This window comes from Sardina pilchardus, chromosome 20 (assembly GCF_963854185.1).
Source record: "Sardina pilchardus chromosome 20, fSarPil1.1, whole genome shotgun sequence".
Classification (NCBI taxonomy): Eukaryota; Metazoa; Chordata; class Actinopteri; order Clupeiformes; family Clupeidae; genus Sardina; species Sardina pilchardus.
The window spans coordinates 8,758,547-8,771,046 of record NC_085013.1 but is presented as its reverse complement, the minus strand read 5'-3'; the positions used below and the strand labels follow the sequence as shown (position 1 = coordinate 8,771,046).

Genomic DNA, 12,500 nt, shown 5'->3' with positions numbered 1-12,500 from the left:
TTCCCCCTGCCTGTATCCCTCCATCCCAGTGCACGTCCTTCCAGCACTGACCTTCAGGTATATGTGGTCAGTATTGCGCTGGGCACTTATCAGTTACAAACATCCAGGGAGCAATTGCAGCCATAAAGCCCAAAACAGACACCGACATTATAGAGGACAGTTATGTCTAGAGAAGCCCTCCTACTGTGTGCGATATTCAAACATGGAGGAGACAGACACTGGTGTTCACAGATAAAAAACAATCAGGAATCACTTATATAAAATGTGTATGTTTATGTAAACCACACTTACTATACACGGAACTCTCCTAAGCAACGTGTTCTGTGTGGAACCGAGGGAGAAGATGCATTATTTATGCTGAGGCTACATCTTGTGAAAAGGAGAAACATGTTGCACTACAACCGAGTTTTTTTGGGGTGAGGGTGTGTGTGTGTGTGTGTGTGTGTGTGTGTTGGGGGGGGGGGGGGGGGTGGCTCTGTGTGCTGGAAGTACTGATGTCTCTGTCGATATGTCTGCATGGACCCATAGGTTCTTCCTGCGTAACCTTTCATATTTTCTCCGGAATGGTTAACGATTTTCATGCGTTTACCCCTTTAACGCTCTCCGAAACAAACAGCCGGACGCGAGATCAAATATCAGATCTCTCTCCAGTGTCCTCAATCTGATGTAATGTGATCTGCTCTCATTCACTACAAGCACTCGCGGCCTCTCTGCATAGCGGTCATGGGATTGAAATGGGTGTCTGTAACACTGCCTGGCAGCGCCCGCATTCACTTAATCATGTTGTTAAATGTAACATTAACTTCCTGCTGATAAGGATCCGATTAAGGTGGGGGCGGGGTGCCGTAATGTGTGATTCCCCGCCATTATTATTCAATGTGTTTCCGCTTGGCTAGCGCAACTGCAAATGGCCACTACTCTGTCATTAGCCAATGATGGCCTTTGACAGGGTAATTACATTCGATTAGCGCTGATGACTCACGTAGGCTCACCACCACCACCGTCCTCTCGTTTATAGCCACGGGGGTCCAGTTGGTCATTCTAGTTCAGCTGTTTAAACGAGTAGGATGCGTATAGAACTATACCATATTGGTGCGTTCACCACAAGAAAGCGCTCTGTGGTATATTACATGATCCGTTTCAATTCACGTTCATCATATGGTTGAGGCTGTTGAACAATTTCATCAGACGTCTATAAAAAGCATTAGGTGGACATTCTCCCTTAACCAACCACCTCATGAAAGGATGTTATGCTACAGCTTCTGTGTGACCACAAAGCAGGATGTAATTAGGAGCACTTATTGGGCAAATGTAACCTTTTTGGCCTCATTGGCTTTGACACCAATGGTTGGTTGTGTTGCTCGTGCCCAACTGCTTCCTGGGATGTACATAAGCACAAATTAATGAACCGGGACCAAGTCATGCCTGGGTGAAAACAAACATAATTAGGTTCTTAAAAACGGTTATGGTTGTGCACACAGAGAACGCTGGAGATAATCGTTCTCTTTCTCTCTCTCTCGCCCCCGCAGTCTCCCCCATCGTGGACCCGGTTTTCCAGGACGTGCGCGCGCAGAACTTCCAGACGGTGGTGCTCCGCTGCGTGGTGCTCAAGGCCAACCCGTTGCGCATCGCCAGCGTGCGCTGGTTCCAGAACGGGAAGCCCGTGGGAGCGCCGCAGCTGGACAGCCAGGACACGCCCGTCTACCGCTTCCGGCTGGAGCCCGACAAGAACGGCACGTACGAGTGCCGCGTCTCCAACAACGTGGGCACCTCCACCTGCACCTTCAACGTCTCCGGTGAGCGACACACACGACCTCGCGGAGCTAGATTAGCAAACGAGATTTGAAGGTTATATAGTCTCACTCACAATAAATTCAGCGGTAATTTCCTTTGTTATTAGTATGCGATCTGAGCAAACACTGTGTGCACTAAACAAATCCACTGAATCAACTGGTCAATATTTGTCACATTAAGAAGTTTTCATTTGGTGGGCAAATTTCACTGATTCAAGGGCACAGTTTGGACGTGGGGACAAAGTTTATTTAGACATTGCAAATCTTCCATGCCTATCTGGCCCTGACGGTGTCTGTTGTAAACAGTGATTTTTGTTAAAATAACAAAGCCCCGTTTCTTTGGGTTTCACATGACTGCCACTTAGATAAATGCAACTCTTAATGAAAATTTCTGATTTACTGCGTCTGCTTATTTTCATTCTGCTACAACTCGTAAGCATTTACATAATCAAAGACTCTAGCTTAAATATCCACTGTTTGCTGCTGCCATGCACTCGAAAAAGTTTAGCATTCTAACATTTATTCAATTAAACATGTAGTAGACCATATGGTGTTAGTTTCGCAGAATTATATTTTCCACATAATTTAGAAAACATGACAATACCTGAGTAATTTGATGTTATTTTAGTTTCAAGGGTTTTCAGTGTCCATAGTACGTGTTTATTTCACAAAGCTATCAATTGTATTTTTTTCCGCCGAGTCGACTCCAACACCTCCCAAAGTCAGTGAGAGTGTATCTCACAGACTGCTTTTGAGATGAATTGCACCATTGGAGTGTCACCTTTCAAGCCCTGCCCATAAGTCAGCGGTGGAGTCACACTGTATTATCAATCCACCATCCTTTATTTAGTCCACTGGTGCTGGAGGTCCTTGAAAACCAAACCTTGAAGAACTGCAACAATCAAAAGGACATTTATACGTTACACTGGCAAAACAATATCAGTGTGTGAATTCTACTTTCTGCTAAGACATTTTGTAGTGAGCAACATCCCAGTATGCTTCAACTTAAGGAGTCTGAACCCTGGATATTCTTTGTGTGTGTGTTTGGAGTGGTGTACGGATAAAAAATGTTGAAATGTGTCACCGTAAACACCCAGCATCTCCCAGCCGTAACCTGTGCCTGGCCCTGTCATGTAACAAATGGCATTTCAGTGCGTTCATTGAGCACGGTGGCACCTGGCTGCTGGTGCTTCATAGCGAAGCAGCAACATGTCTCCCAGAGCATGCAGATGCACTCAGTCTGCTTTCTGCCTGCCTTATCTGGGCTGTCGCCACAGTGACACATTCACCAGTACAGCACACACACACACACACACACACTCAGAGACACACACAGACACACACACACACACACACACTTAGGTAGAGGAAGTCTGCTCAGGACGAATGTCTCCCTCTCTTAACTCAGGCAGATCCGTTCCAAATCACAGCCGTTCCCTTTGACAAGTTCCTGCCATGACATTTCCGTTAGTCATTTATTCATGGGATATTTTGGTACCTGCACCTATGCCAGACTACAGGTATCTGGGGCCAGCTGGAGTCTTTAGTTAAGGAAAAGCGGTACCGTTTTTGGATCCTTTTGCCCCTATTTGGCCCACTGTGTCTGCAGTATTGCTACAAGAAATACCCGTATTGGAAACGCACTGTAGACACAGTAAGTGCATAGAGGGAGTTGGGGGTCAACTGACGGATCGACTATAATGGATACTTCGCACTCATCTGTCCACCAGGTTTATAATAAAAATCTCTTCCGCTTATGAAAAAAGCACAAGGACGCCACAACATTGACCTCAAAAAGATAGCATGAGTAACCCGGAGATCATAATATTGATTCCGCCACATAAAACATTATTGATCACGGCAAAGTGATAGTTCCCTGAAATATTAAAATGGCTCAGTCCCTTTGTCATATTAAACATTACACTTCAGTGGATAGATGCGATAATAATTCATAGTTCTATTTCCCTGTGTTGGCATAATTAGATTTATACATCCTTTGGGAGGAGTCTAGGCCTGAATCACAAACTGTTTACTCTGGATATATGGATATATGCGAGGGACGTAGGAAGGTGGCAGAAGCGTCTGACGCTGGGGGGATCTCCTGCTCCTCAGCAGACAAATAGGACTGTGTGTGTGTGCGTGTGTGTGTGTGCGTGTGTGTGTGTGCGTGTGTGTGTGTGTGTGTGTGTGTGTGTGTGTGTGTGTGTGTGTGTGTGTGTGTGTGTGTGTGTGTGTGTGTGTGTGTGTGTGTGTCTGTGTGTGTGTGTGTGTGTGTTCAGTTGTTTGGTTGACTAATGTTCTTATATCCACCCCCTAGGATCTGAAACACCTCCAAGAAGCTTATTTTCACAGGGAATTAGTTTGTTTGTGCCTGCTGATCCACTTTGGCACAAAGTGTGCCAGCGCTGATGTTGAAATGTTAGAATGGCTATATTAAATGTGAAGTTGTATTATTAGGCATTAGTGGCTTTAAGTGTATTTGGCAGCATACTGTTTACTCTGCATTTGCTGATAAACCTAACAGACGTGACATTTTTACTCTTACTAGAATATTGAAAATGGATGGAAATGATCTCAGACTACTATCAGTCACGACCTCTTGACCTTTGACCCTGACCTTTGACCTTGACTTTTGACCTTGACCTTTACAGCTCGCCCTTTCCCTGCGGAGTTCTACTATGACACGCCCAACCCCATCCGTGTCCTGAAGGGGGACAACTTCTCCTACAACCTGCAGTGGACACAGAGAGAGCCTAAGGCTGTGGACCGTGTGATTGGCTACTGGATCAATGTCACACAGGTACGCCTCTTTTCCGGCCAATCAGATCCTCACATACAGTAGGTTTAAATGACCTCATCCATTTTGAAGATAGAAAAGTGCTTTTGATTTGTGTGATTTGTTTATTGACGTATTCTATTACTTAAAGAGATCAGTATGTTTTTCTAAAGATGAACTAATTGGGCTCAGTGACACGTTATGATCATCTTCATGCTCAGATCTGTTCAGGAAATCAGAGGACTTCATTTCATAATCTGAAGTTTTGAAAAAAGCAGTGGATGAAATGATCTCTTTTTTCTCTTTCCTTCCTTCCACTCGTCTTTTACGATCATCCCTCATTACGCTCAAAGTTTCATTTGCGCCACGGCTGGCCTTGCGTCTCTGTGACGATGGCGCATGGAAATGTAAAACACATTAGACTTGTAGCCTATTCATGTGCGAGTGATGTAAGATCCTGCGATGCCTTTGATGTCAGACCCTGGACCGCCCCCTTTAATTCGCCAGACAGGATTTCAATGGGCGAGCAACACAGAGCAACAAAGTGGCCATTGAACGCTCTCCCATTTCATCTGACTGCAACACTTTGATTTGTCCGTCTCTCTCTCCCTCTCTTGTCTCTTGACAGGATGTAAAGAATAGTTTTATACTACAATGTTCCCTGTCATGTCGTTTCTTTCATCTTCGAGAATCGACGTCCGTCCACTCCACCAGGGTGGCGGGTTCAGATTGCATCTCAGTGCAGGGGAGGCCTACGAGTCTCCGTGGTGTGACCAGACCTCTTTTAAACATATCCTTCCCCTCCCTTTATCCTGTGCTGATAGATGGGTTTGGTTATGAGATTTGTGTTCCCTCATTTGTATACTTCAGTGAAGGAAGAATCTATGGGAAGCTCCCTCATAACCTAATAAAAACTAATCACATTTCAGCACACACCATACATGTATAATGCATGGAAGCCAGATCTACAGTACATGTATGTGATTGTCTTTGTTTGATGTCTTACTGTTCCATGCATAATGATGTGTGTAATCAGAGTTTTTGTAGGAGTAGCTGTGCTCCTGGTGAGTGCTGGGTGGTTGTAGATGTGGAAGTTGCTGAGCTATCAGATCATGGACTGAGTCTTAGTGGCATCATTTTTATGTCCCTCCCACACACTCAAACCTAAGAAAACATAAACACAGCTATAGACTCGGTAGGAATATGTATATATATACACACACACACACACACACACACGCATACTGTACGCACACGCACACGCACACACACATACACACATACACACATACACGTACACGTACACGCACACGCACACGCACACACACACACACACACACACACACACACACACACACACACACACACACACACACTCTGGCTGTTGGTGAGAGTGATTTAAGTGAAATGAATGAATGCACTGGCTCATAATTCGAGGCAGGGGAATAGTTGTGGTTGTGTCGGGAGCAGGGATTGGATCGATGGATGCTTGTTCTGCATTAACAAGCTCTGTGAATGCAGCCACCCTAGAGAGTAGCAAGCAAACTCTCTCCCCTCCTTTCTCTTCTCCTCTGTTTTCCTCCTGCTTCTCTCTCTTCCTCCTCTCTTCTCCTCTCACCCTCCCCTCTTTTTTCCTCTCCCCTCCTCTCTCTTCCTCTCCGCCCCTCTTTCTCCTCTTCCTCCTCTTCCTCTCCTTTCTCCTCTTTTCCTCTCCCCTCCTCTCTTCTCCTCTTCCTCTCATTTCTCCTCCTCTCTTCTCCTCTTTTTGTCTCTCTTCTCTCCACTACCTTGTCCCATCTTTCACTCCTCTCGTTTCTCCATATTTCCTCTCTTCTCTCACCTCGGCCTTTTTCTTCCATCCTCCTCCTCCTCCTCCTCCAGTTGTCAGTCTTCACTCTCTCTCTTTCTGTTTGTTTATCTGTCTGTTCATTCTCCTTTTGTGTCTGACTCCCCTTCCTCCAGTTTTCAGTCTTTACTCTCTCTTTCTGTTTGTGTACCTTTCTGTTCATTCTCTTTTTTTCTACTCTCTTCATCCCATCTCTCTCCTACTGTGTCTGTCTCTCTTTCTCTCTCTCTCTCCCTTCCTTCCATGTATCTTTCATTCATCCCCTCTTCCTTGCTCTCCATCGTTCACTGACTGCATGACACCATTCCGCCCGTTCTGACTGAAAGCAATCCGGGCTGATGCTGTTTCCATGTGCTAGTTTCAGGGCAAATACGGATGCTGCTGTTGCTTGTGTGGTTTGGGCGCATGTATTTTACATGATGCTTGCACCCCATGTGCTCAGCCCTGTAAATGTTTTACTGCACGTTTGGCTTGGTGGGTACTTTGTTGGTGTTGCAGGTGGCAAATATTCCCCACCTCGAGCCCCTACGCCTGCCCGCCAGAAAGCCAGTGTGTGCGTGAGGATCATGAAAGCCTGTGTGTGTGTGTGTGTGTGTGTGTGTGTGTGTGTGTGTGTGTGAGGATCATGAAAGCGTTCTGGCGCGTCAGGTGTTCACCGCTGGCACACTGCGTGTCTTCTGGCATGCGTGCGTGGGGGGCTCGTTTGTTCATTTGAACACTGCTCGTGGAGCACTCCTCCCTCTCTCTCTCTCTGTGTCTCTCTCTCTCTCTCTCTCTCTCTCTCTCTCTCTCTCCACTTTATACTCCAGCAGTGTAATCAGCTATGCAGTGCAACCTGGCCCAGGGCAAGAGGGGTAAGACAGGAAGGATCTTGATGAATAATACACGGCGGTCGGGATTCAAAGCAAACGGGGAAGATTAGGCGTCGGCCCTTTTGTGTGTCTGAATAGCTAATCTGCCCCTCTTTATAGATCACACCTTTAAGGAAGTGTGTGCCAGGACTAGCGCATTAGCATCCCGACAACGCCGCCCGCCCGCCCGCCCGCCCGCCCGCCCGCCACCGAGAGTGCTTTTACACCACTGGTCATGACGGGCCCTCTGTAAATGTTTGTAAATGAGCCCAAGTGGCTTGTGTATGTTTTCAAAGTGCTGAACATTAGGAGAGGGGATAGAAGAGAAAAAGAGGGAGAGAGAGAGAGAGAGGAGGGAGAGAGTGAGGGAGAGAGAGAAGGAGAGAGGGAAGGAGAGAGAGAGGGAGAGTGAGATAGAGTTGGGGAGAGGGAGGGAGAGAGTGAGGGAGAGAGAGAGTGAGAGAGAGGGAGAATGAAAGGCTGAGAGAGCAAAAATGAGAGAAAAAGGGAAGGAAAAAGAAGGAGAGAGAAAAGAAACGAGAGGCAGAGATCGTTAGCCTCATTTGGTGGTGCTGATGAATGTTTAATTAATTTTTCCAGGGTGTAGCCGCGTGGAAGAGGGGAAAGATGAACTAGATCCGAGGTCCCTGCCTCACTCCCAGCTTTAGCGAGATAGTTCGACACCCACCGACTGATAGGAAGTGCCATATCTGCCAAAGACACCTTTAATTAGTCTGGTCTGGCTCGGCTCTGTTGGAGACACAAATGATAGACAGCTAGATTGCCAAAAGCCAGTCTTTGATTGATGGGACGCGTTTAAAAACATTCCGCTCAGAAAATGAATAATTGACTCCGTAATGGACAAGGAGGTAAACAAACAAGGGCGCAATCAAAACAACAACATCAGCAGCGGCGGCGGCGGCGGCGGCAGCATCATCAGACGGCGTGACAGTGCGGCAGAAGAAAGCGAAGCGGCCGTTTCTGTGTGTACGTGTCAGCAGTGTCCACGCCGTGTCGTTTCCGTGTGCACCTGAGCACCCCGAGAAGAAAAAAAGCGCGTGACAAATCTGTCACGTCACCGTGGGCGACCACCGACACGCGCGCCATCTGCGTCCCCCACCCCTTTGCCGATCGCTGCGTCGGGCCCCCTCCGCGCGAGCCGAGAATTCTGGGAGCTCAGACGTCTTACTCAGCTGCTTTGTCTCACTCGGAGTCGTCCACAGCGGCGCTCTCACCAGAGGCGTGCGGGGTGAGCAGATGCACAGTGTTTTGGGGCTGTTATGAAAGCTACAGGAGCTTTTACAGTCAGGCCTAAACAAAAACTTGTCAGAGATGCATCATCATTTTTTTTTTTTGCCCATGTCATGTTGCCTGCAGCTGAAGTATCGCACAAGTTACTTTCTGTTTGTATCAAACATGAATTAATAATGTGTACACGAGAAGAAGTTGCATTATCGTAGAGATTTATTTAGGGTTTTTTTTTTATTTCAGGGTGCACTGTAGGTTGTTTGGACTTTGATCATTCTCGGGATGTGTTCATTTTTCTCAGGTTCTGGAGTCAGTCTGAATGGGAGGCATTGTCATGGGGCTTATACCTCTTTGTGTTGGTGAGGAAAATGTGCAGGTCTGTGAGGTTACACACCTGGATGAATGCTATCTGACTATAAAGCAAGACATCTTTGTTTGTTTGTCTGTCTGTCTATTTGTCTGGTTGTGTGTTGTTCACATTACTCTTGAGCTGTTGGCCTGTCTAACTCAAACGTGTGCATGGTCAAGTATGTTAGTTTGGATGTGAAATGCACAAGCTATTGGCAAAAATATTCAATTGAACAGATCTTGACGTCAACAATATGGCAAGCAGCGCCAGGTGCGCTGTACCTGCGGGCACAAGCACAGCCAGTACATCTTGACCTCAGCTGGACGTGGGGTGCCCGCGGACATGTTTGTTTCTGAACGCTGCGGTAGTAGCAGCGCACTCAGAGGACAGATTAGGTCTAGACCTGGAGAGTGTTCTGTCTGCAGCATGCAGGATCTATAAATGTCAGGGCATATTTGTGGTTTACCTTGAAGCTGCATCGCCTCTTTATATGGGAGAGTATGGAAATACAGCAGTTAACAAGAATCGGTTTATGCAGTTGTGTTGGGATTTTTTATATTGCAAGAATCTCTGGTTTTATCAGTACATCAATGATAATATAACCCTCTCTGTTGTCTGTTATACCGTACAGTATAATTTTGCAATTTCAGGGCCTGGTAGTTGTTACCCTACATTTATGACTTATTTTTTATGGCTTTCACACATTCTGGAGTGATAGCGGTCCAGAAAGATCTGTCCGTTAATGGCAAAATGTCAGAGATGGTAATGCTCCAACCTTCCATTTTGAAATTGACGTGCTGTAGCCATTCCCTGTTGTGTCATTATGGCCGTTCTTTTACAATGCCATAGCAGTGTCATGCAGTCATTCATTATCGGTCATTGTCATAGCAAGTGTCACGAGATACAGTAGCTGCTTGCACAGCCTCTGTAGCATGATAATATGAGGGTTGTCATGACAAATTCAGATAGAGATAACTTGATTATCATGCTACAACAATATACAGCATTTGTCTCGATATCCTTAGGACATGGTTGCTAGGTTAGTCTTCAATTGCAAGAAAAGGGTTTCCAAGTTGAGTATGTCATGCAAAATAATCATTGACATTAATCAGATCCATTCACTTTAGATAAAAACCTGTGGGTTGTAAAGCGCAGTATCATGCTCTGAGAGTGATATTTTTTGTGTGAGTGTATTTGTGTATTCTGTGTTATTGTCGGCATGTGTATATTGCACACATGTACGCAAGTGCCTATGCGTGGGAATGTGAAATATTATTTTCATATTCCTACAGAGCTACTCTGTTGTGAGTCTTCAACGTACTGTGCCTGTGTGCAGCTGCAACGATCCAGCCTGCACTTATTGCCAGTGCTGAAGATGTGCTATGTGCTCGGAGAGACCTCATGTCAACACCTCCCTTTACAAGGTGTTTGATAGAGCTAATGTACTTTCTCCACAGTGAGTCTTTGGAGAGGAAAACAGCACAGGCTGCTTTTCTTCTTTGGCCACATCTCTGTCCATGGATCACTGTTCCTATCGCCCAGAGTGGACCTGCAGCTCTTGACGAGCACCGGTGCATCCACACGGTTGCTCAGATAGTTAGATGGACTGAGACACGGCGAAAGGGCTGTAATTGACCACAGGGCCTTGGTCATTGTGATCATATGTGATTTTCGTGTTATTTTTGTGTCATCTGCACATTCTTTGTATGTGACAGCTGCAAGTTCCAAGTATAGAACGTGTCGAATATATCAAGTAAAGTAGAGTTTTAGTAGTCTTTCCCTCAGTGTATTGTGTTGTAGCAGAGTGTGTGTGTACCATTTCAAAGAGAGCAAGAAAAGATAAATTTTTATGGAGGGCCTCTACTCTTCATCCCCAGAAGGTACACACACACACACACAACACAAAATCAGATCCCATCTGCATACTCCTACTTGTGAAGCCACACACGTGCTTTAACATCAACCAGCTCTGCAATCAAACCACACAGCCCTTAGAGGTATGGGCAGGGCTCTGTGTGTGTGTGTGTGTGTGTGTGTGTGTGTGTGTGTGTGTGTGTGTGTGTGTGTGTGTGTGTGTGTGTGTGTTTCCAGGTAAGGACGTGCTTGTCCCAAGCTCTCATCAGCACTTCAAAAGAGGCTTCCCCCAGACAGTGCTTTCAGTTAGGCCCTCGTCCACACGCCGACTCCCCTGGACGAGATTGACTGGAGGAATCAATCTGTGCAGTGGCATTAGGCTCAAGGTTGACTTTGAGGAATGATGTGCTTACATGCTAGTGCTTGTAACAAGCCAGACATAGATGGGCACACACACACACACACACACACACACACACACACACACACACACACACACACACACACATTAACACACATACACACTAACACACAGACAAACACACACACACACACACACACACACACACACACACACACACACACACACACACACACACACACACACACATACACACATTAACACACACACAAACATATACAACACACACACACACACACACACACACACACACACACACACACACACACACACACACAAATGAGCACAGCCACGTCTAAAGAAAACTATGCACATGCAGACAGGCCCAGAAAGCTTGCCAGATTACTAAATGAGGCTCAAACCCATGCAAACATACACTCACACTCAAACCCACCCACGCATGCACACACACATACGCATAAACACACACACGCACGCACACACACACAAACACACTTTCAAGCTGATTAGGCACATTTAATATGAGTATGTTGCATGCCAACATCCGCCCCCACTCTCCCAATGTAATTGTAGCAGAGGTAAATTGCAACAAGCGCTCTCTCTCTCTCTCTCTCTCTCTCTCTCTCTGTAATTTGCGTCCTGGACTGGTCTCTCTGCATTAGAGGAATAATATCCAAAGTGCCTCGACCCTCATTATAGCCTCCCACTGAGCCGCGGATTCCCCGCAACTCAATCTCTGCTGCCGCGGTTACCGGGTCTCCGCACCTTGTCTCTCCCGATGAAGATCTTCTCTGTTCGGTCGGTGTTACAAAAACCATAAGTAATGGAAGGCTCCTGGCAGTTTGACATGGAGGTTAATGAAGTGGTGGGGGCCCCTGGTAGACAGGTAGGTTTGGGGCGGGTGAGTGTCTAATTAACTAGGGGCCAGACGGAGAGGATCTGGGGGGCACCGGTGTGTGATACGGAGGAGCGGCGGGTCGATGAACCTCGGGGTCACACCAGGAAATTAGAGAGAGAGAGAGAGACGAAGGAGAGAGAGAGAAGAGAAGAAAGGAAAGGAAAAAGAAAGAAATGTGTGTGTGTGTGTGTACATGTATGCGTGTGTGTGCATGCATGTGTGTCTCTGCGTGTGTGTGTGTGTGTGTGCGTATGTGTCTGTCTGTTTGTCTGTGTGTGTATGTGTGTGTGTGTGTGTGTGTGGGTGTGTGTGCACATGTGTACGTGTGTGTGTGTGTGTGTGTGTGTGTGTGTGCGTGTGTGCGCGCGCACGTGTGTACGTGTGTTTATATTTGTGTAGAGGAGCAAGAAAGGACAGGCAATGACAGGGATGATGAGCGATAGGGAGGTGAACAGGAAAGTATTGTACCAAACTAAAATATGATATTAAAGCATCCACACTGT

The 12,500-nt window shown here is 46.4% G+C and overlaps 1 protein-coding gene across 1 annotated transcript in view; it reads left to right on the top strand.

Moving 5' to 3' along the window:
• LOC134067967 (MAM domain-containing glycosylphosphatidylinositol anchor protein 1) overlaps positions 1 to 12,500 on the top strand; it is a 238,164-nt gene that overhangs the window by 127,253 nt on the left and 98,411 nt on the right. Inside the window, exons 9-10 of the mRNA XM_062523460.1 lie at positions 1,530 to 1,796; positions 4,445 to 4,593. Coding sequence (XP_062379444.1) covers positions 1,530 to 1,796; positions 4,445 to 4,593 — 416 coding nt within the window. The remainder of the gene's footprint in view (positions 1 to 1,529; positions 1,797 to 4,444; positions 4,594 to 12,500) is intronic.